General features: G+C 42.6%; 1 protein-coding gene across 4 annotated transcripts in view; it reads right to left on the minus strand.

The window, feature by feature from the left end:
* Positions 1-813: 813 nt before the first annotated feature.
* pcdh9 (protocadherin 9) overlaps positions 814-25221 on the minus strand; it is a 162060-nt gene continuing 137652 nt past the window's right edge. For all 4 annotated transcript variants that reach the window (XM_076047279.1, XM_076047262.1, XM_076047270.1 and 1 more), the window contains one exon: positions 814-3006. In XM_076047279.1, coding sequence (XP_075903394.1) covers positions 2636-3006 — 371 coding nt within the window. In that variant the 3' untranslated portion in view covers positions 814-2635. The remainder of the gene's footprint in view (positions 3007-25221) is intronic.

Here is a 25221-nt window from a genome sequence, read left to right on the forward strand (position 1 = left end):
GATGAGCTCAACACCATGATGTTATTCAGACACTTGTCTGAAATCATAACGATTGGCTGACATAATCTGGATTGTTAATATATTATGATGCCTGACTTAGTGTGTGAGAGCAGTACGACTGTCCTTCCTCAACACACAGACTCCATCTGAACATTTGAATGAGGTCAAATTTAATGACCAGCAATCATTCATATATGGATATATATATATATAGAGAGAGATATATCTCTCTATATATATAGATATAAATATATATCTATATCTTAAACAATAAAGGCAGCCGGATGTCTGATCTACGCCAAGGCCTTTCCCCAAAAATAGTCTGAGGCGTTGCTCTTTTCAAGATTTGTGCTCTTTTAACACCTGAAATGATGTCATCGTCTCAAATTTCCCTGAAAAACGTTCTGCTTCTGATGAGGCCACCAACTTTAAACTACTGCAAAGGTGAAAGGAGAACAATATTTAGGAAGGGACACCCTTGACATGTCCAAGAAGATGTGTCCGTCTTTCTTAGTCTTCATATTCTGCTGCCCATTTTCATGGTAATAGTCTTGTGTCTATTTATGCAGTGTGAGTGGACATGTTTGTAATTCAGTGGCTGTCACAATGGTAAGAAAATAAATTCCAAAATAATGAAAAGCTAAAATTGTGCCCCAGGAATGGATTCTTCACTGCAGAGGGGAGAACATAATGAATTGAAAAAATCTGTCCAATGTTACCAGCACACTCAATGGCAAGTTATTTCAATAGTGGTCCAGATGAGAATCGTTCTTACAAACAAACAAAGGTCTTGCACACAAATTAAGCGCACACATAATTAAAACATTTATTGCAATAGCTGTATACCTGTAGAGTAGTAACAAGGATTAAGTGTTTCAGTATCTGTGATGTCAAACACCCTCACGACTGACGAACATACTGCAATAAGAAAGTCCCACTTAACTTTTCTATACTGTGACATAAATATGAAGGTGCTTTACAAACTGAAGGTCTATTGAATGCACAAATCATCTATTCCAACTAAATAAGATGACACGAAAAAGTAAGCTATATCTTTTATGCATGCTATTCCATTGTGTAGTTTGCCTCCCATGCTGTGGAAAAAAAAAAAAGAACAAAAGCAACCTTTTTTTCAGACAGTGAAAAAAAGAGATGATCTTCTGTGATTGACCAATTACCTGAACAACACACCTGTTGGGCTTTTCTTCTTGATTTTGTGTTCTGCCTGATTGTATCTATAAACTTGGCAAACATTCAATGCGTAAGGCATTTGATTATCATGTAAGATACCTTCTGCAGCTAGCCAACACCTACTTGCTATTTAGATATGCACAATTGAGTGTTTGAAAACATAATGAAGGCACAGTGATTAAAGTGTTGCCACAAAATCAGGGGGCGTTTGGAAATAATACATATACATAGATCAATAAGTTGCAGGTACTGCTGAGAGATTGCACTCAGTTAAATCACAATTTGAATAAAATCTATACAGTAATAAGATCACGTTAAATAAAACATTTAGCAATTTACAAATATATTGCTATTTAATTGTACTGAACATTTTTAAAATCTTTTTTTTTTTTTTTTTTTATAACTGAGCACTTTCAAAGATTTTTTTTATAATGCATATATTTAGCACTGACATCCTTCATACAAAATGTTTTTTTATGTTTTTCCTGTGATTTTATGGATCGTAAAGAAAATCATTTGGAATAGTGACAGACAACTGCGCTAACTGTGGGATGGGTTTTGTTTGAAAACAACAAAAGAGCGTCAAAGTATTCAGTATTTCACTTCCTTGTGGTAGTTGTACATTGAGACACACAATAGGTCCTTGTCCAAATGCAATCCCAGATCTTGATTACAAGCCATTATGGTGACATCAACTAAGAACTGCCCCGCTGCTTGTGGTTATTACAGGTACGTGACAGTGGTTAACAAGTCATATTTACAAACACACAGACAATGGCTAAACAAGCGTCCACTAACAGTTCCATTAGCCCAACACTTTGGAAATGTAGCTCCATTTTCATGGATTGTGTTGATTAATATAGTCCTGAACACCTCAATAACAACCACACCACAAATATGGGAATATACTGATCAGCCACGGTAGTTCTTTTTTTCTTTCTTTTTTTTTCCCTTTTCTCAAAATGTTTTTTCTCCACAAATCCCCTGTATGCATGTTGGTCTTCCACTTGGCACAGATGAACAACTGTGGGTTGCTGCTGGACAGAAAACTTGAAGTTGAAAAGAAACTGAGTTTGTTTGTTTGTTTGTTTTTTTCTGTTTTTTTGTTTTTTCTCAGTCCCTATCTGAAGGGCTGTTCCCATGAAGCGAGACTAAAAATTGAAATATATAAATATAGCACAGCAAAGCACTATTAGTTTTCTTGCCTTCATTGTACATGTGGCTAAAGCACTGCAGAAGCGTCAACTGAAGTGGGAAAAGGCAAAAGGAAAGAAAAAAAAAATGTCAATAGATAGATGAGTTCATTGATAGGTTTGTTTTCTCTGTCCGCTGTCAGGACATCTGGGTGAGGGGGAAAAAAGAAGAAGAAGAAGAAGAAGGAGAAGAGCAAGAAGAAGAAGCAGAAGGAGAAGAAGGAGAAGGAGAAGGAGAAGCAAAGTCCATCTTATAGCTGCTGGTCCTTTGGGCTATCGGGGCAGGAGGCTGGCTGGCAGGACTTGAGACTCACCAGCGGTATGTCAGCCATGCCGCTGCTGGTGAAGTGTCCCTCTCCGCTCCCAAACTGCTTCCGATCACCAAAATGCTCCGATCGCCCACTTTCATTTTTCCATGCTCTGGTCAGAGTGTGCCCATTGAGTAGTCTGTCCTTGTGCCCCCACTCCCGCTGAGAGGCAAAATTGGACACGGGCGACTTTGGCTGCTGGTATGTTCCTAACGTTGGTGGCATCCAGCAGTTGTCAGAGTGTCCCAGGACCAGGCATTCCTGCGTGCACATCTCTGTGGCTTCGACTAGACCACGAGGCCCCAAAGGCCCATCTGGAGAAGGAGAAACAAGAAGGAAAGCTTCGTTAGCTTTTAATTAGTTTAGTCTATTTTTTTTTTTTTTTTTTTTTTTTCATTGAACCCCCTAGCGAATACAATATCAATGCAATGCTTCCTTGTTATTCCAAAAAGTCATCAAGGAATCATTGGCCTTAATTTTTATTCTTCAGTTTAAAATTGTAAAAAAAAAAAAAAAAAAAAAAAAAGCCAGCGGTCCTCTTAAATAATACAATGACAAAGGAAATACGAGTCACTTCAAAAATGATTTGGCAGAAATCACAACCACTCCAAAGACAAATGGGAATTTTTGTCCTTAAAGAATGTTTGGTTTGGTTTTTCATTTAACTGCACACACAGTGATTTTAATGCAGTTCCTACAAGTTGAAGCCTTAATGTTATTAATGCTCTATTCAGGTTCCCCTAAGTTGACTTAGGACATGAAGAAAGAAATACAGCACCATAGCTTGATAACACATATTATAAAACTGGGATTTGATTGTGGAGCATCTCTCCAATCTGTGCCTAATAAACTGGACACAGCAAGTCTTTCGATTTCACTTTGATTGGCTCACTGAAACTGGACATACAAAGACTTTAAATATGTCAGCATGGGAATATGAAAAACAGAAAATCAATGCTGCATGCTATTTCTGAGGTATAGTCCACATGACATAGAAACTGTGCTGCAATATTTCAAATAGTTTCTTATTATGAACTATCTGTAACCAGCCTTTGGAACTTTTTTTAAACGGTGAAATCCAGTAAATCCAAGTAAAAAAAAGTCAATGCGAGAGTGTTGTCAGGGCTTCACATTGATAATCAATTGCAAAAGATATCAGCTGATTGGTTTTATTTCGCCTTCATGGGCTCCAATAATAACCTCACGTCTTTTCTTCCACACCAAATACCCTCCAATTACAGTTTAAAGGCACATGTCTTTTGTCAAACACAACGTCATTCAATTCTATCAATAATAGTCAAATGGACTGCACCATATGGGACACCATTTTTATTTTTAACTCGCCAATGACTCCCACTGAATTGCACGGCTCCCTCAGCAGAGGGTGATTTCTTCACGAGCACATTGTGACGAACATGACGTGAAGAAGGTTGGCAGAGAGAGGGGGAGACAGAGAGAGAGAGAGAGAGAGAGAGAGAGAGAGAGGGAGAGAGAGAGAGAGAGAAAAACGGCCGCTCTTTATGCATCAGTGCAGAGTCCATTACAATAACGGTCATTCATAATTGGCATGTCTAACCAAGACAACCATTATCATAAGTTGCCTGAGCAACCACAGAAAGCAATAATGCACGGCACGCGGCAGAGAGCAAGATGAATTGTGGATAATCTAGGAAGCTGTTAAGGTGGAGGGATGGAATAAAATGGGAGGGACTCAACATTTGTGTGCGACATGCAGTGTTTGCAGAGTTGCACATTGCATGATCATTTATTCTCCCTTTACATCATGTTGCTTTGTCTTATTAACAATCCAATGATGGCAAAGCCACTTCTCAATCACACTTTGCCCCTAGAACGATTAAAAAATAAATAAAAGCAAAAGAGCACTGACCGTTGTGTAAGTGACGTTATGCTGTCGGTCTGTCGATTGATTGCATTGAAATTAGGTTAGCTGTTTTGTTTTTTGTTTTTTGTTTTGTTTTGTTTTTTTTCATTTTGACAAACAGTCAGTCAGCAATCAACAGCACTCAGTGCTTCTGCTATTCCCATGGTATATAAATACGATCATTTGCATGTAAATTGTTACAATCAGTGGCCAAAGTGGGCAGCAGAGAAAAAAAAATTGAATCAGCTATTTTCTTCCCTCTAATCTGTGCGCGCCTGCTGTTTTATATGCAGAAACAAAAGTCTGATTGCCAGACCACTCGAGGTGTGAGAGTTGATGGCTCCAAAAACATATATGAGGCATGTGTACATTTCACTCCAAGTGATTTTCAGCCGAGGAACAGGCGGGCTGACAATCCAGGTAACAGTCAATCAGAATTGATGCCAACCACGCAGCACCCTCGGCTTCTCCGCGGCCTCGCTCGTTCGTGCTGATTTATCCAGCTTGAACACACACGTGAAGCCGGAGAGAAAGTGTTTCACCTGCAGATTATCGATGTTCTGCTAGACTTTTCTTCCAGCTAGTCAAGTGCTCCTTTACTCTGTCCCTCCGTTTTCAACACGGCTCGTCTATCCATCCCGTACAAAACAAACAAAACAAGCTAAATACGTCTGTAGCCTTTAGTTTGGCATGGCAGTTATCGTTGCACCTGCCAACAGTGTATTTTAATGTAGGAAGTCTGTGCGCAATTGTCCTGCGCTGGCTTTGTTTCTTGTGTTGTTCTCCACGAATGGTAACTGTGTGTGTTATCAGAGCAGTAATAACTGCTGCATGTGTGAGTGAGTCCATTCTAGAAATTGATTTTTCCTGATTTGGTCTGAAGTTCAAGTTGGGAAAGAGGCTTGTGTAAAATACATAATTCAGTTGCATTTATTTATCCATCTTACTTCTAACATTGCTCTAAAAAGTCTGTTCTCTCTGTGTTTGTTACTCAAATGTAGATACGCACAAGAGACCCTTACACAAACCTTGGCAGTTCACTTTTAATGCGCAGAACTTGGCTGCCACAGCTGATTAGCAGACACCTTCTCCATCTCTCGTCGAAATGAAGATCACTTTGTTTGTGCCATTCCATTTCAACTTTCCACTTTTGCAACCGGAGCGCTGTTTCGTGACCTCCACACTGTGTGTGTGTGGCACGCAGGAGTGGTTTGCTGCTGCGTGCACAGTCGCAGAACTGCACGTGGAAACGTTGTAATCAAGAATCTGTCACGGCGGAAAACTGTGGGACTTGGAAGAGCCCTGAGGGCGTGGAGTGACATCCCGCTAGTTCTGCTCAAACCCTCAAGAGCTGCAGACGCATGATAAGCAGTGGCACACCATGACACTACACATGCAGATAAGAAGCCGCCGTGTCTGCGCTTCATTGTCTTGCTACCAGACAACCAAAACTTTGGGAGGCAAAGTGATGTGATATTATTTAGGCCACCACTGGTATATGTGAAGGAACAATGACTGCTTGATCATCCTCCTTACTGTTGCCTTCTTGATACACCATAAAACGAGAGGCAAAGATAGTTCATTGTGACTCTTTGTAGACTAACAATGCCCACGCTTGAATAATTAATACAGTAAAAGTATTACCCTGATTAAAGGTTTGTGCAAGTAAAAATATGAGCAAATGTCATCGCACACACACACACACACACACACACATTCATGATGAAGCTGATCTACTAAGCCCGCACATCAAGAATCGCATCTGTCAAACAGGCCATTTATCCTGTTTGCCTTAATGAATATGCAAATACAGGCGTTTCAGCCAGAACCCCGCAGATATTGGGCGGGGAAGATGCAAATAGACTATTACAGCGCACACAACCTGATTTACTAAACCTTTTGTTGATTGTTTTGGCAACTTCTGCATCTTCATCTGACAGGCAGGTATTGCAAGTGCAAGTGACACAGCTCGGCGCAACAACAGGCTGCAGATAGAGCCTGATGACATACGATGACATGATGGAGGGGAGGGGAGGGTCACCAAACTGATGCAAAGCCCTTTGCTCATCACTGTTTGGAGACACGCATTTGTTTGAAATTGTCAATACGGCGATTAGCGGTAATTAATAACGTAATTAAAGCCCAGGGTGTAATATCTGCCTTAATTAATGACTGTTATATTGGTAAAATCTTAATACTCTATAGTGCCCATAAATACATTCAAAGTTTAATCACAGCACAATAAAAGTAATTTGGCTTCCTACCCTTAGAACGGTTCTAATATATATATGAGAATATGTATGTATATCAAGGGTTTTGCTTCCAGTTAGCTGCCATCTTGCAGCGCCATATTTCTAAGGAAGCCTGGTGCGGACAATCCAGCCGCCTGACAGCAGGTTCCCTAACGAGGGTGACTGCTCGCATCTTCAAATAAACCAACAAAGAAGAAGGTGGACGAGGTATCCAGGTCTGTGTGCACAGGCCACCGTAGTTCACTGGCAAACTCAGGAGCGGGAGGGAGAGTGAAAGACGCTGCGATCTAAAGTGTAACCACTGATGTCGCTGTTTCTTCTTCAAAATCTCCAAATATTGCACACTTTGACCTTTCACGTGGAGAACACTGTCATCAAAAATATCACAATCTGTTGCTGCGCTGCAAAGCCAGCAAAGGAAGCAACTGCTCCTAAATGAACGATATCAACCTAAACACAGTCAAAGGATTGAGTGATGGGTGTTCATCTTGCCCTGCTCTCTCTCTCTCTCTCTCTCTCTCTCTCCCTCTCCCCCCCCTGTCCCCCCCCTCCATTCCCCCGCTGCTCAGATGAGTGATCACCGGGGTTGAACGACCTCGCCACTGCCTGCACCCCCTCCTCAGTCCCTCCTGCCAGGGTGTGATGGCCACCGGTGGTCCAGATAGAGCGCCGACCAGCTGCATGGTGAGTGCAACGATAGCGCCAGTGTCTGACCGGAGGGGAGGCGCCGCCACACTGACTCTCAACCTGGGAGATTGCACAGCACCAGCTCACAATTCCATTCCTGCAATCTGCACTTTATTTTGCCTGCAGTCACTGTGCTCTCTCTCTCTCTCTCTCTCTCTCTCTCTCTCTCTCTCTCTCTACCTTTGACACCCTTCAAGGTGGAAACCAGTGAGTGACGACACGTAAAGAAAAAAAAACACCCTGATTTAAATAGGGCGTGTGTCTCCGTCACCACCGCCCTCGCACCTGTTGATGTTTGCGCCTGATAAACTGAGTAGATAACGCGCAACAGACAAAACACTGCACCGCACGTGCAAGCTGTCGCAGTGGGCACGCACGTTTTGTGGCCGTTTGTTTGGAATCTTGGTAAACAGACTGTCGGCGTGCAAATCTGGCAACTTTTGCGAGGTCACGTCCGTCCTGCAGTTGGTATCAGCCCTCACTCCATGGCCTCAAATTTACCAAGGAAAAAAAGATATAAAAGGGTTTGCATGCATTGTCTAGTATTTCTTTGTGTATCGCTGGTTGCTATGCACAGAGATTGTTCACAACACACACACACACACACACACACACACACGTACCCAGCAGGAGAAGCAAATAGCCAGTGGCTGGTGTTTGGCGCAGCACCCCTGAGTGCTTTAAATAACACTGAGGCACAGGTGCTGAGGAGAGCGAGGGATTCACAAGTGTGTCAGATGGTGCCGACTTTTGCTTACAGCGCCGTGCGAACGCCGCAGATGGCCGCGGAAAACGGATAAGTTGAAGACAAAGACGCCATTAGATTGTCTCCTGATAAGGAGTCATTAGGATGCGCCGGGGGGCCTGGACCGTTTAAATCCTCAGATGCGGGTGAAGGAAGGCGAGCCATGAGCTGTAGCTGCTTAACAACGGACACTTTGACCACCGCCGCATTCACGCGTGTCTTTCAAGTCCTCCCACACAGCACTGACAGACCACAGGCGGCGGGGGGGGTTTACAGAGGAGGAGGAGCCAATCAGCCGCTTCCATTTCTTCAATACATAGTTTTCCTGAGGTTGTTTGCAACTGTAAGGGAGTATTCTTATTTTTTTGTTTTTTTGTCTGCTGGCTATAATCTAATGAGATAACGTTTGGCTAATTAATTGGATGCGCACTATCAGTGCTGATGTGCCGGTCCCACGCCAACAACCTGCAGCCTTTCTAATGTCAAGGGGAAAGGGGTGCGCGGGGAGTGAGAGTGATTGAGTGTTGGGGGGTTGGGTGGGCTTCATGTCCAAAGGGCTTATTTGTTTATCCACAGTGTCTAGCTGGCCCAGATGTTGTTGTTTGGGGGATGAATGAGGCTTTGTTTTTGTCCGGCATGAGGAGGCTGCGAGTGCCGCACTTCCTGCTCCAGCTGCTGCTCCCAAACCCACTAACGCCTCGTTAATTATCTTTGCCATAACGCTGCTGTCGGGTTTTTTTTTTTTTCCCAGACGTTTTTTGCTCTCCAGTCCAACAGACACACAAAGCCGCCATCCTTCACTGTAAACTGAGGCGTACAGTGACACGCAGCATTGTAAACGTAGCCCGTGTTTGTGGAAGACGATCGCTCACACACTGAGACGTTTGCTTGGTGGAGAGGTTTCCAACAAAGCAAGGAATTATTGCTGCAACCAAAAAAAAAAAAAAAGGTCCTGTGATCTCAACTAAAGGCTATTTGGCGTTGGCTAGATACGATAGTGAGGCGCCAAGAACAGAGCAACACGCTGGATGCATCCTCAGGAGAATTCCAGTCTGGCTGATGGATCCTTTCTAGTGGTCCGTTTGAGGCCAGGCAGCAGCCTCTCATGAGAGGAGATGAAGGCCAGGAGGGAGTCGAAATAGATACAGAGCTCAAGAGTAAAATGGGATCTTGGTCGAAGCGATAGAAGAAGAAGAAGAAGAAGAAGAAGAAGAAGAAGAAGAAGAAGAAGAAGGGAATGAAGAGGAGAAGAGCTAATTGATAATGAGGTACAAAAAAAAATTGCTATATTTAAAGAATTTTCATCTATTATTGTCACACAGCACACTTTAGACTATTTCAATATTGATTTGTAATTCAAATATTAATCCCAGGGCATCTTCAGTTCTCTCGCTCGTCTTTCTATTTTTTTTTTTCAAGCTCAAAGTGCTTTTCTAAGCAAAGCCAAGCAAAGGAACGACTGTTCACTGCCATCGACACGGTGCGAAAATTTCCACTTGTATTCCCTTGACGGTCGTATCTCCAAAGATGAAAGACTGGAATTGTGACATCAGCAGGTATTCTACGTCTTTGTATTAATTAACTGGAGGCCCCGATTTGTCCCTTTTGTTGTACATTACTCATCATTCACTACTCCATGAGAAATATTCCTTCCAACTATTACGTTTAAGGTGTGCATATTTTACTCTGTCACAGTCTTGATGAAATCATTGGTATAACTGGAATCTCCCCATTCTCTCCATGTCCCCACAGTCATTGTGCCAGAACCCTCTGATGAGTGTTTGAACTGCCTTGTTCCCTTTAACCCTGCTTGCTTTTATGCCATTTCTCAGTTTTGTTTGCCGTTAGACTGCAATCCCCAGATTTATTCATTAGCACCGCTGCCACATCTGCTAGCATTCGTTTTCCTATGCAGTTGTATTTAAAGTCACATTATCACCAGCCCTGGTTTGCACAGCTGAACACAACCCTGGAGCATTTCAACCACCACTGCGGTCTGTTTGCATTGGTTTGAATGCTGCCTGGAACAGCTGGTGAAAATTCAACAACCAAAATGAAGCCGAGTCTTCAGTGCCCAGCCACGGGTGTTAGAACCATCTCCACCAGTCACAGCGAGTGAAGTATTTACATGTCATTTCCTGCGTTAACACCCAGAGGAGACGCTAGTGAGTTTTGCACGGCATCCAGATTCTGACGCTGACTGCTGATAATCACCCGATTCTCCGGTATCCAGTATCTGTAGAGAGCTGCGAGGGTTTTGGCTTTCCACCCACCTGACTGTCAAAGCCAATAGTATATTAGGTGCACAACTTTTCTTTACAAACTGGAATCCTTTTGAGAACTTCCTTTGGTGAAGTACAAATGTATTTACCTCACATTGTGTGCACACAGGAAGGTGATTGGCGAAGGTGGGAACACAACCCAAGTAACGGGTGCGTTGGTGTGGGTTGGGTTTTTTTTTGTATGTTTCTCAACTTAATTAAAAATAGTTACTGTTAATTAGTTGTGTTGCACTCACAGTTTTGTTTTTGTTTTTATTGTGCAGAGACATAATTGGACTGCAGACGGGCTGTAAATTGAGAGACACAAGTCTTTCTTTTTCACTCAAACCATTGCGCTTCAGAGAAAATGAACTGAACAAGGATCCGGAATCTGTCTCTTAATATCGCTTGAAAAACACAGATAACAGAAACGTAAAATAGGGACTTAGTAAAGACAGTATAAAGTACCAAAGCATTGATTGAAGTGATTGTTCCAGTGTTGTTACACATAATTTGATGTATGGGACTTTAAATGGTTCCAATTTTAATTTGTCATTTAGCACAAACTGTCTGAAATGAGTCCATTCCCTGTCGTCTTGGGGAGGCGGGGCCAGAGACACAGGTACTGAGACGGGCAAAGTCCCCTGAGAACACTGTCAGAATGCTGCAGAGCAACAGCAGAAAGGCACTTTGGATTCTGACCTTTCGTGCACGTCGGCTACTGTACACCACACAACTCATTTACACTTCTGGGTCACGCTGCCCCCAGAAGTTCTAAGAAGACTCCTGTCTTTTTAGATTGGAGCAGTGGGGAGGAACGGGCCAGAGACAGCTGTCAGCGTGAGTAATGCTGTCATCGAGAAAATTGCACAACTTGTTTTGTTCCCTTAGCTGTCTAATATCTTAGTTCAGTCTATTTGACACGCATCTTCTCCCTGTTAATTTCATAGCCGTAAAGCGCCTTAGAGATTGTTGAACACAATTACTGAAAATGTTTGGAATGATCGAAGAAGAAAAAAAAAAAAAACAACTGCAGCACAGATTCAAATCGGAAACGCTGGCATTCAGACCTCAGGGTGTCAAGTGTTCAATTGAGCTCAGTGGGGAGACGCTCAAAATGGAAACGCATTCATTTCGCCAGAGGGACCCATTGAGATTGACTTACTTTAACTGCTTAAGGTTCGGTTCAGGTATAAACTGCACACGGATCAGATAACCATGAGGATAACAGTTGCATTAGTGGGAAACCTGAACATGCAGATGGGTGCAGACTGCAGCTTTGCCTTGACTTTCACTTTAAAAACTCTCCCTCTTTGGAAACAACAGATGAATAAATGCTTCCCGGCTCAGTGGGTGACAATCGATTCTGAGGTTTTGTACTCATTTTCAGTGAGGGGAAAAAAAAAACATCCCTCTCAAAGTTTTTCACATTTAAAGCATCCGGGTGACAAAACGGTCTTTACATGAACCTCAACTACTTCATGTTGTAGTTTTTGTCTTGATTGGCCGTGAGACACACGCTGGATTATATACATGCTGGAGGAACGTCCTGCTTTTTTTTTACAAAGGCTAAGATGTGGAGAAGGAGTTCATTGCCGTTATTGTGTCGTGCACGGTGAGACATGCACCCTTTACATTTCATTATTCTGGTTGCTATTGATTCGGATCAATAGTGCAGTCAAGTGACAAGATTTAATTTATTCAAATAAAAGGTCAATGCAGCAGAAAGGCGACGGTAATCACATTATTTTGGTGAGTAAAACCAGTTATTTTAAAGACAGTTATTGTGAAGAAACCTTTGCATTTTTAAGACAATATTAAATTTACTGTGTACAATTGACAATTACATTTCGACTTGACCATACTCAGCATGATAGCACAGTCTCCTGAAAACCATAAGAAAGGGAGAGGGGGAAGAAAAAAGAACATTTCTTTTTTTTTGTCCCTAATCTTCCACTGCATTAGACTCAGTCACTGACCTTGTAAATTGATTTCTGTTCTGAGCGCTGCGTGCGCCTGCTCATCTAGACAGTGTATCAAATACATGTCTAGTCAAAGAGCCTCGACACTGATGCTGGCAATGACACACATATTTGAAAAATAACTCACTCGTACAGTGAATTTATTCCTGCTAAGTTGCAGTTGTTGCAGCTTTCTCCCATTTCATATGAAAGACTTTGTGTTCTCAAATCCTTTTATGAAGAAGCATTAGCATCCGACACCCAGGCTGGAGCAAAGGACGGAAGACTTCTTTTATTGTATTACTATTTTTTTTTTATGCATTTCTATGTATGTTGTTGCACTACGAGTACTAAAGACTGTAAATTATCTAGCATTTAGTGTAAACTGATTTTGTATGTATGCTACATTAACCATTATTGTTCCATTGCTTCACAACATCACCCTGATTTGATGTATTTGCCTTCTGAATTGCAGTTTGATGAGCAATAATATTTTGGTTGCCCTTTATTAAGAAGTGCACAATTTTAGTGGTTAGTTATTTTTCCTAAACTTAATACGTGTGCTCACAAATAAAGTAACACAACCATTTATTACAGCATTATTATAAAGTGCTATCAATATTTCTCTTCAGCCCAAATCTGTCATTAAGGGAAATATTCTACTCATACTACTACTACTACTACTACTACTACTACTAATAATAATAATAATAATGATAATAATAATAATAATAATCTGCTTTGTTTGACCTTTATAAATCCTTCTCTGCTCGTTGTTGATCCTCTATCTTCTTCCCCAAAGTCTCCACTGCCTGAGTCTGGATGAGCAGAGAGGGGAAGGACACCACAGTCTCTCAGTGACGCCGCTCGCTGGCTGTGTGTTAAATTGTTTGCTATACCTCCCAGTGAAACTGGCCAAAGCAAGTCAAAACACTGTGGATTACTACGAAGACACAGCAGGGGCACTGGAAAAAATAATGGGGTAATAATAATAAATTAAGAAGTGATCAAGTGAGAGGGGAAAGCAGAGGAGGAAAACGAGACACGGCCACAGCCGTGTTGTAAAATGAAGCAGTGACATGGAGACGTGTAACCCTGTTGATCATCACCTGGAGCCTGGAGGAATTTGATAATAAAACAGAACCTTGTTAATCCCCCGAGAGCTCTGTAATTGCGATGTTGAGGCACATCTCTACTCTGTTAATAATTGTAATTTCAGAGCACGCTGCAACTGTATACATTTATTCATAATTACCTGAGGGAAAGGATAGAGTGGTGGTGCCTGTTAGAAGTGAACAGAACTGGCACAGAGTATGTTAAAAGGGGAAAAAAAAAAAAAAAGAGCAGGAACGTATTTGGCCATTTGATTTACTGCAGACATTTGATTTGATTTGATTTTCTCATCTCAAAAGTCATTAATACGGCGCTCGCCACTTGTTTCCATCTGACTAAGCTGTGAATTCTCTCTCTCTCTCTCTCTCTCCCTGTCTTTCACACACACACACACACACACACACACACTCACACACACACACACACACACACTGTAGCCACTATTTGGTTACAGGCACAAGTTTATTGCTTCATTGGTTGTTGGTGTGTTCCGCAGCCATCACTGCTTGTTAAGGAATGGCGTGTCAAAGTTTTAAGTCTTTCACGCTTCTAATTGAGAGTGATGAGGGAAGTTTGCACCTCCGTCTCGACCCAGCGCACCGTCTGCTTCGGCTGTGGCTGTGTTAAGGCGTTAACGGAAAACGCAATGACTTGTAATCACGATTGGTAACGTGTCGGCCATGCAATGGATATCATGTTGGCAGTGGAGGGGAAATAATTAAGTGTGATGAATCCCCTCTGGCCCTGCTCCGTTATCACTGTCACCGCATGACCTACCACTGGCACAATCACCTGCTGGGAGGTTACCTTCTCTTCCTGCCGCTGTTCTATTCTGGAGTCAGTCTGTGACTTATCTGCCTGTGACTCTTCATTTGCTTCCTATCTCTTGTTCCTTTGCTACTGGAGGATGGCTAATCATATTTCCCCCCCTCAAAGACTGAAGCCGATGTGCATAAGCTTCACTCATCGACATTTTTTTTTTTAATGTTTTTTTTTTTTTTTTCTTGCATTATTTTAATCATTTACTCCGTCTCCATTTCAATACCGGATCCCTGCACCTGCAGTTAGTTGCTGTTAAATAAAGCAGATAGGCCTTGGAGATCAAATCGTGCACCTCATTATACCGTATTGAGTATTATTCACTATAACATACAGTCAAATTTAATGAGTGCAATCACATCATCGTGTATCCATATATGTTAACATTTCTTTTTATTTATTTATTTTTTTTAAAGAAATTCAAAGGCCATGTTTCAACCTGATGAGGGCAGTTGCAAAGCATATTTCCACCTGGAAGTATAGAGTCTGATATATAACACACACATAATTCAAACCAGCCTTGATCAGGAACAAAGGTTCTTCAGTGGCTGCACTATGTGTGGCGTATACGGAGGTTTTAAGCAGAGGAAACGGTTCAGAGGTTAGATCCGCTGTTCACTGAAATTGTCCTTCATGTTATTTTAATTTAAGATGCATTGACGAGGCAACGGCTCCAACACCTGTATTTAATCTTTCATGAGTGCATCGTGTCCTCGAATGCCATTTTGAGCAGACTGCATTTTTGTAATGTGCATTTTGCACAAGTAAGAGTGGCGTGCGACTTGACACACAACAACAACGATGATCTAAACGGGTGAGGCGGAAAAAGAAAAGTCGTTTTAGCAGAATGGGGATGGCTCTGCTTTGTTAGATGGGGGTCCACTGCGAGGGAGAGGGAGAGGGAGAGGGGGTCGGGCCAGGCAGAGACCCCTGTTGCGTACAGGTGGCGAATACCTTCTGTCAGCCAAGTAATTAAGTGTCCATCACATCCTCACAGGAGGGCCGAGCCACCCAGAATCCTGCTCTAGTGTCCATCTGTGAGAAGGGCTGCTGCTGCAATATGGCTCCACATATGATCGCTGTATCTTTACCGGCAAAATATGTGAGGAAAATGTGTCACACGGTAGATTTAAATGATTAACACATGCTCAGAATGAACTGTGAAAGCGCAGGGTTTTGTACCCTGCCCTATGCATTATCACACCAGTTGTGAATTTTACTCTGCACTGCTTATGAATCAGACTGTCTAAGCAGGGGGGGAGGGTGGGGGTGGGTGGGGGGGGGACGGTCTGTAAATTAAGGTTCCCGGTTGTAAACCTGGTGAGAGTATTGGTGAGCGCACTAGTCAGACACATCAGTGAATTTCTTTCATCCGTCAGCAATGAGGCAGCATGTGTTTAGCTGGGAGAGTTGGAGCAGTTAGAGGAGCGTAGGCTGCATTACAGCTCAGTCGCCAGAGGACGAGTGGCCACTGTTCACTTTACAAACACAGAAACTAAAAGAAAAATGTCCACTTGACGTTCAGAACCAGCAATGTGTCACATAGAGTTTATAGTGAAAAAGGGGGAAGCTGCAGTAACTGTGGTGGAAAACATGACAGGAAAGGTAGCTCTTAATAATGTTTGACCCATAAAAGTGTGATGATTATAAGAAATGGATATAGTTTTCTGACCTTTGATGGGGTTCCTGAAGGCAAAGTGTCAAAAGAAAAAAGACGGGAAAAAAAAAGTCATTATTTTAAAGTCATGTATCAACAATTCAAGCTTGGTGGCTGTGTCAGCTGATGTGGGCCACAGTGTCGCTCCCGCTGCACAGAGAAGCCTCTCATTATTGGTGTGTAGTGTACCGCTCCTATCATGTTAGCCCGTTGTTCCCGGCGTAGCAGTGACAAACGCCGGTGACATCTCGTCTCAATGCCCCACAACAACTTCCCTCCTCCCTCTTTTCGGGGGGGACGGGCAGGTTTGATATGTGTAATTATTTAGTCTTCATGTCGGAGCGTGTGAAATTAATTTGTTGTTTTTGAAGACGGCAGCAATTAATCTTTTAAATGACCTGGCTAGATTAAATGAGAAGAAAAAGAGGATGCTGGGAAAATAAATGCCAACATTAGCGAAGAAATTACAGGATGACCTTACTGAACAATGATTTATGGATTCCTCAGTCAAGCAATTACAGCAGGTGATACCTTTGAAAATTCAAACCATGGAAATTAAATTTGCTCCTTTGCAAACTGCGCACTTGTCAAGGACATTTAAACTCCCTCCTAGGTTGGGACACTTCCCTGCAGTAGTCTCACTACCCTTGGAAAATCATTTTGCTTTCAGAGTGATAGAGCACATGGAGGAATGGAAAGAATTATGCAAATGTCCAACCAAACGATACGTATTAAAAAAAAAAAAAAAAAAAAAATCTGAAATACCTACGTAATGCAGAGGTTAAAACTATTAGAGTGGATTTATTAAATGTCTGCTAATTATTGCCTTTTAGAATTACCAATATGCACCAAAGACGTACCAACTACTTAGTGTTTTGATTATGATCTTTAAAAGGCTTGGAGTTGTCTTTATTATTATTTTCACTTCAGTCATCGCTTCATTCACCTCACCAATTGATCCACCGTATTAAAAGCAGCCTTAATGAGTGGCCTCTGATGACAATCTGTACAAATCTGCTTCAAGTTAACTTAAGTTTTCTTTCTCAATTCTCTCGTGAAACAAAAATCAAAGAAAAAAAACCATACATTTCCCCTTTAATCAAGTCAATAAAATGTGTTCCCTTTTTGATAGATTCCTCCATCAGCACCTTTCCCAGTTTATATTTCTTTAGTTTTGTTATTTTTAAGCTGGCATTTTGTTTTTCTCGTTCAATTTTCTCGTCTGACTCGTGTACGTTGTATTCATCTGCAATAGGTCCTTTCTTTGTGTAAGACGCACTGTCAGTGTGAGGGACATAAATTCCATCTATATGTCACGGGGATGGCCAGGAAATTGTAAATGGCACTGCGTCAAAACCTATTTCTCACCCACTGGACATCTGATGACTGGCTTTGTCTGGTCCCGTCTCCACGTCAAAAAATCAGCAGGAACTCTGACTCGGTGATGAGGTCAGAGACCTCTGCGGCGAGGAGGGTGACCACGTTGAACTGAAGACGCGCTCTGCCATCACAGATATAGATACATTTCCGGAGAGGCGTCTACGAGCCATTGATAGCGCATCAAATATGAATGAAATGAAATGTAGACTGTTTTGTGTGTGATTTAGCCGCCACTAGACGTGTGCCGTCTTGGCTGCCTTTGCCCGCAGTTGTTATTTTTATCCGCCCGAATCCTGTGACACATTAAATAATGTAAATCGAAATTCCCTGGCAAAAGGGATGAATATGAAAGGAAGGACACGTATGGGGCGCGAGCAGAAACGGTGCCAGCGGCCTCATCGGTTCATTTCCTTCAGCACATCTATAAATGGCATGCATTTTAATCCTTTTAATTATGGATCCTTGCTACAATTACCTCAAATTAAATTACTTTGCAAACCTCGGAAGGATACGTAGCTAACTGGGGAAGAAAGAGGATCATTCTGCCAAGGATTTAACCTCGCTTTCTGGGTGACACATTCAACTATCACCCCCACCTTCTAAATCCAACTCCATATGGAATAGAAATATTGAGGATGCCTAAAAGCCCATACTGTACCCATTCTCCAACCCAATCAGCCCTCGTACTCCTGCAAATCCCCTCCCTCCCGGTCCTGCTCTATTCACAGGGCTGCAGAGATTACAGAGAGGAACCCCTGCCTGGCAGGCATGCCACACTTAAAAAATCTCTGGGTGAAATCCCAGTGTTAATGTGGGGTTTCTGGATCATGGCACCGCACTGAGCTGTGGCGCTTTGTGGCATGCTGGTCGCAGATGACGGCCGCCGTGCACCGGGAGGCGAAGGAAGTTAAAACAGAAGGCTGGAAGATTAGGAGGGCAAGGGGAGGAAGACGAATGCGGGGGGGGGCAGGGGGGGCGTTGAAAACTGCGGAATAGAAAGTTGCCAAAGACGGACGCACTGCGGGGAGAAAGAAAAATGGAAGAGATGAAAGGAGAAGCGGGGCGAGTCATGGTGGGAATAGAGAGGATGAGAGCGATACCACCACGGAGGCAAGAGAGTCCCCGGAGTGGACCAACACTAGATTGCCAAGGTCTAAATGACATTACTCTGCATGTTATATACTTCACGGCCCCGGGGTGGGTGCACCAAGTGCCAGAAGACGCATATAATCCCGACTGCTGCTCTCCAGTCGTGGCCACGGCCGACCCGCAGACCCACTCGCCTGCCGCGCCAAGCGCGAGGTCGCAAATTCATTTCTGCACTCGTTTTCTTGACGTCTCCATCGCGACACAGTAATTGTTTCAGGCCACAGGAAAACCGAGAAAGTGGGGGAGATAACATATGCCGGCGAAGACAACAGCATAATTATAGGATTAGTGTAGGTCTTTAAGGCTCCATCTTCCGGATACGCATTGGAGGCGAGAGGGGAGCGCCAGGAAGAATCCAGACCCAAATCCCTCCCAAGGCAGGATGCGCTTTAACGCAAGCACACTGGCAAATCACACAGCTGTGGGAGTTCTTTTTTTTTTTTTTTGCAAGCATGCAAAATATCCATGCTCGGCACTGAACGCAGCAGCATTAATACAATAATCAAAAGAGTAGAACTCCAAAGCCCCTAAAGCTCAGCTCCTCTCATCCATCGGTGTCTCACTTCTCAACGGTAACCTTGTTATCATCCACCACCTGGCCTTCAAACGTCCCCCTCACGCCTCTCCACAGGGAGAGCTTCCCACTCAAGTCTGAACCCCCCCACCTCCAACACCCCCCGCCCCACCTCCAACACCCCCTCCCCACCTCCGCCCCGTGACAAAGTGCTGCCAGGGCATTAAGGTGCAGGATTGGAATGTAACGTCAAATCCCGTCAAATTGTGTTTGGATAAATCAGACTCTTGTCTCGACTTCTCCCATGACACCAGGGGAGGTTTGCTAACACTTTACACAGACTCAACATTAGGAGCCAAGAGGATGGAACAGAATCACAATCAACAACAAAAACACAAGCAACCATTTCTAAGTGGCAACGTAGATTAGATGAACAGTGTCTTGTTAACAAACACCTTTTTGTAGCTACACTATGCAAAGTAATGCCTTTGAATATTTTAGAGGGCAGACTGAACTGCACACATGCAACTGTGCAACGAAAAAAGAAAAATGTTTAAGAGCGTGAAGAAAAGAAAAATAATTATGTCATATAGTTTTGAAAAACAGGTCTACAGTGATTCACTTGGAGTACACAGAAGCTCCACAGGAGCGTCCTGACAATTAGACAGCAAGTGAAATGAAGTGAAAATCACGTAACACAGAGCCTTGGTAAGGCCTTTGACTTTTCTAATTACAATTTTTCTCTCTCTGTTTTTTGGAAAGCCGTGACCTTCTGATCGAACATTGTGAGGTGAAGCCTTCTGAATAGCCAACAGTAAATGTCAAGAGTCAGGGCCGCCTGGTTTTCAGTGTTTGCGAGCGGTGGAGGCGTTGGAGTGCAGCGCTGTGTTTGAGGAGGAGGATGTCGGGTGAAAGGGACAAACTGTAGGAGTTCATTAGCACATAGGGGGCGCGGTGCATGAGGAGGGCTGTGTCCAAATCCTCCCCTTAATCTCACGCCACTGCAACAAGGCCTGCTAGATTAGCTGGAGTTTATCATTGTTTCAGCCAAAGAGGCCGTCGGCAAACACAGTGCAGGGCAGTGCAGGGCTCAGCAGCACAGCGCAGAGCACAACACTGGCTTCTTATCCTCGGTCAGAAGTCAGGAAACTCCAGGCCTGATATACATGATGTGCATCCTGATAGAGGCCACTTCACGTGTATGGACAACAGCACATTGATTCTTCAGAAACACACAGCCACTCAGCATTTACTTTCTCGAATCATTCAACTTTATATGTTAGGACAGCGTTAATTACAGTGACGTGCACAACTTTATCATTATCATTATTTTGTACTCAACTTTCCTTCAATACGTGTTTCTGCCATGAAAAAAACCCCACCCTAAAAATCTCAGGGGATTAGATGAAAGTGTGACGAAGCTCTTCAACTTTGGTTGAAAATAGTATCAAGGCCTTTCATGGTTCTCAACATAATAAAGGCTCTCTCTGGTACAGCACTGCAGCAAATTCAGCTTATTTACAGTTTGCTAACTAAGTTGGACACAGTTTCAGTGCCAATCAGTGCCTTCCCATTGGATGTTGACGGAATTTTAAGGGACATTTTTAGAAAATTCCCTTTAAGAAACTAAAAATGTGAGTGTTGTGTTTCCATGAAGGGATTCGACTGGAAGGAGTTAGGCTATGGAACACTCTTTACATCGTAGAATGGTTCTCGTTTGCTGCCCTGAAGAATAAGAGGTTATGAAAACCGGCAGAAGACTGGAGAGAGCGTTTCAGGAAACACTGTCAGTGGGGCAAGTTGTAATTATTCTTACAGGTCAGCTGGCATTGGCCATGAGGATTACAGCTCTTTGACCAAGACAAAGCAATATTGATCCAGTGTGCGTAGCCATTGTATCACAAATACAATGTGCCGTGCACATGGGAGAGACAACACACAGTCGCATGAACTGAATGTTCACTCGAGTTAAGTCAGCCAGCGTGAAAGCCTCATTGTGAATTAGAGGAAGTTGTTTTCAATGATGTTCGTTCCATATATTTTCCAACTGCATGCTATTTTTTTTGTTTTGTTTCGTTATACTGAAAGGTCTTAAAAGGGTTGTGGAATGTGTGTATTTTGTTGTTGTTTTTGCTATTCATTTAATTTTTTTCTATTTATTTTCTTGACTGCTTTTGTTTTGCGTTGCATGTATTGTGCAACACTTGACATTCTCTCCATTCTACTGCAGGTCCAGGTCAGAATCTGGCCTGCTGCTGCTGCTGCTGCTGCTGCTGCGACCGTCATGTATTTACTTATTATACAGTTATTATGTATTGTCAAAAAATCTCTTGTTGTTGCAGTGTGGGTCGTTGTGTTGCTTCCCTTTGAGGCAGCGTCATCACCGTCAGCGAGAGGTTCACTTCCAACAGCCATAGTTCTGTACATGCACAGTACCACACAGTACATTGGTATTATTTTCATTTTTTGGTGTTAGGGTTGGAAAAGAGTTTGTTCAGCAACATTTGACAAAGCTGCAGATATCAACAAAAGACCCTTTGAAAACCCTGTCCATTTTTTAAATGGTCATTTATTTACTTATATCTCTGGTCCTGAACGTCGTATCTTCCTCACATAAAAAAAAATATGCGTCAACGCTTTAAACAAGAACATAGAAGTTTTGCGATTCCAGGGTTAAAGAAGACATGAAAATGGCAACTGTGATATTTTCCTATGCTGAGATGGTTCAGTCCCTTGACTGGGCTAAGTGCGGGTGAAAAAGCTGCACCCAGAGATAGAGGGGACTGAAGGATCACGATTTCCTAGGAGGAAAAGAAAAACCTGCGGACTGTCAGAAAGAAAAAAAAAAAGAAATGTCTGCAATAATGTGACCTGCCTTTTTTGCGCAACAGTGACAAGCAGCCATCTGGAGCCACTGGGATGCCAAAAAAACATCCAGCACCACCAGGGATGAGGTGAGGTGGCCACAAGGCAAAGAGTGACACTTGCGTTAATGAGCTCCTCAATAAAATATTATTTTTGGTCGGTCTCTTAGAAAAAAAAAAAATAGAAGGATGACATCTTGCCCCAATAGCGGAACAAAATAAACAGGATTGTGCTTCAAGGCATCCGAGCAAAAGGAGGAAAACTTTTCTGGAAACTTTTCAAGCAATGCGTTGGACACCACAAATGTCCCCCAGACAATCATTTTACAGCTCAACAAGTTGGGAAGCGCAGCTGAAGTTATACCAGTTTTGATATAAAGTCAGTTCAGATAAATCCAGACAAATATACCAGAATAGAGGAAAGGAGCTTGGGTTGATGGGTTACTTTCTACTGGTTAACTTCATCTGAAATCATACTTTCAATCGCAGTTTATCTTGCAGGTTTGCCAGGTTAGTCTTGATGGTTGAGCCTTTGGATAGCTGTGATTTCCAAGCTTCTCTTTGCTTTTTGGGTCTGGAACTGCGTGGAGGAGGTCAAGCTGTGTGTGTATTGTCTTCCTGCTTATTAGACATCGTGCTCAGAAGTGAAGACAAAAGACAAAAGTCGCTCTCGTGCGATTCCTGGCCCTCATCTGTCTCTTCTGCTCGCAGCACCTCTCAGGAAAAGCATATTTCACGCTGTGAAATGACTCAACTTTTTTTTTTTTTTTCAATAAAAGATAAAGACCATCGTATTACCTTCCCATTAAGAACGTAACATTTTGTTAAATGGACTCCTATTTAAAATAGTCCTTCGAGCTCGGAGCCAGATTCAATGAATCTCAGCAGCACTTTAATCAACTCCGACTCTGCTGTTTCCACACAGCCGTTTTTATGATTAAGAAGAATAAAAATTCATTGTATTTGATTATTCCGAGTTCTCGTTCAAAGGGGAGCCACAGTCCCCAAAGGGTAATCTTACATATATCTATAGCCACTGTGTGAAATATCAATATAATTTCCACTTTAAGCCAAATGGAGGTGACACAGATTTAGAAAAGCTGTCTTTTTATCATCCTTTCTTCTCACTGTGTGTGTGTGTGTGTGTGTGTGTGTGTGTGTGTGTGTGTGTGTGAGTATGCTGAATACTTGCTGGGATAAACTAAGCAAATGATATGCAAAGTATTTAATGCTGATACACAACCATACATGTTTGATTCACGGAGCCTCGGATTGTAAATACAGTACGTTAGAGTTCAATGATGCATGGCACCATTCATAACGTAAGTAATTTGTGAAAAGCAAATGTTTGTTTTTTTTAGTGGAGACCCCCTGATGCTGAACTGGCCAAATTGCAGACGCGCTGACACTGGAGGCTCCTCAGGGCCAGACGCCTCCAGTGGTTCGCTCAGATCACGAGAACTTGCAATCAGAGAGCTCGTGGCAGAGAAGGCTGTGAAAGCTGAAGATGCTGCACACATATATATATATATATATTTTTTTTGTTTTGTTTTTTTTGTTTTTTTTGTTTGTTTTTTTTTGTAATAAATAAATAAAAAAAAGTTGTACGGCACAAACAGCTGCATCAGCTGTTCCTCCCCAGACATCTCTCGTACCCAAAGGAAAGGTCACAGCGGCCCATTTTTGAGGGCCTTGGCTCCAAGTGACTCAGATCAGGACCAATCATTGCTGATCATGTGACTCCCCAGGCAGTCGCTTGGAGTTGTCAACATTAGTAAGAGCCGTGTCGTCGAGCCTGTCATATCTCTGCACTCCAAACCCTGATCAACACCGAGTCCGTGTGTGTCAGCCGCCGCGCTGACGCTCATATTAGAACCACTGTGATCTCACTCCTGTCACGTTTAAGTGCTTCTGAATAAATTTGAAGTGCATGATATTGAGTCTGTTTCCACGTTAATGACTATTTTTGCCCAGTCAAATATGTGGATGACATCCTTTGTGTTCTCAGCAATATGTTTACACTTTTTAATAGATTGAAACGTGCCCTCATCCCCCCCCAAAAACAACATTTGTTCTATGACACAATTTGCTTTCTACTTCCCACTGTACTGCTTTTCCTCTTAGAATTAATAGTTTCTCTTGCTGTTTTTTTGAACGCGTGGCAGTCTTAAGCTAACATCTGCCACGTTTACGCGCCAAGAATTGGGATGCCATCCAAGGCACATATGGCCCCCCTGATAGGGAAGGTTTACTCTTTGTCTATTCCATAAACCCATCTGCTGCCGTTGTTCTTACATCATTTTCGATCTGTCTGCTTTATCTTCATTCCCCCTTTGAGCAACCTTCTTGTTCGAGGTAAGATTTAATATTTCAGATGCCAAAGCTCAAATATTTTCACAAAGACTGGTTAAAGCAGCCAAACTGGGCCCAATACCTGGGCAGCTATTTGGCTTTGTGGGAAAGATCCAAATGCAATTTATAATCATGCACGTGTGAATCATTGAACACATTTTAAAATGCTTGCTGGATTTTGTGTGTTCCATTATCAGACAAAGAATTGCATCAGAGAGAGAGAGAGAGAGGGAGAGAGAGAGAGAGAGAGAGAGGAAAAAAAAGAAAAAAAAATGTTTTGTTTCAGTGTCTCCAGGCTTTGGAGAGTTTTGCGCTGACACACCTCAAAATGACGATCATCCCAACATCAAGGCGGATCCAGCCCTAACCTAGCATTAGAATTCCTCCCACTGACCTTTGGTGACATTTGAAAATGCACATTACTGTTCTCGATTGTCATGAACGCAAAACATTTGACCTAATGCGAATAACATAGAAATCCACATTAGCCATAAACTCGAATGTAATTAAAACCATAGAAGAAAAAAAAAAAAAAAACAGCAAGCAGTAGTAGCAGCAGCAGCAGCAGCAGGAAAAATGTCACATTGTCACGCTCATTGTCTTGTCATCCAATTTGACTTGGAATTCCTGGGCTCACGTCATGCAAGCGTGACAAGTTAATTGATATTCTGCCGCATCTTGACATAGTTGCATGAGCGCAGCTCCTGGCTGGGAGGCTTTTCTCTGACCCTGACCCATGTGTTGCTTGGCATGCAGTGCACACACATCAGCCCGTGCACGGGAAGGCATCAAGAAGGAAAGATGTGACACGTGCCTTCATTTATTTGCATACTATGTGACAGTACATTGCTTCCCAATTAATTTCAAAATTAAAATATGCAAATTAGCTAAAG

This window comes from Nelusetta ayraudi, unplaced genomic scaffold (genome assembly GCF_046127955.1).
Source record: "Nelusetta ayraudi isolate G7.1 ecotype Tasmania unplaced genomic scaffold, CSIRO-AGI_Nayr_v1 ptg000005l, whole genome shotgun sequence".
NCBI lineage: Eukaryota > Metazoa > Chordata > Actinopteri > Tetraodontiformes > Monacanthidae > Nelusetta > Nelusetta ayraudi.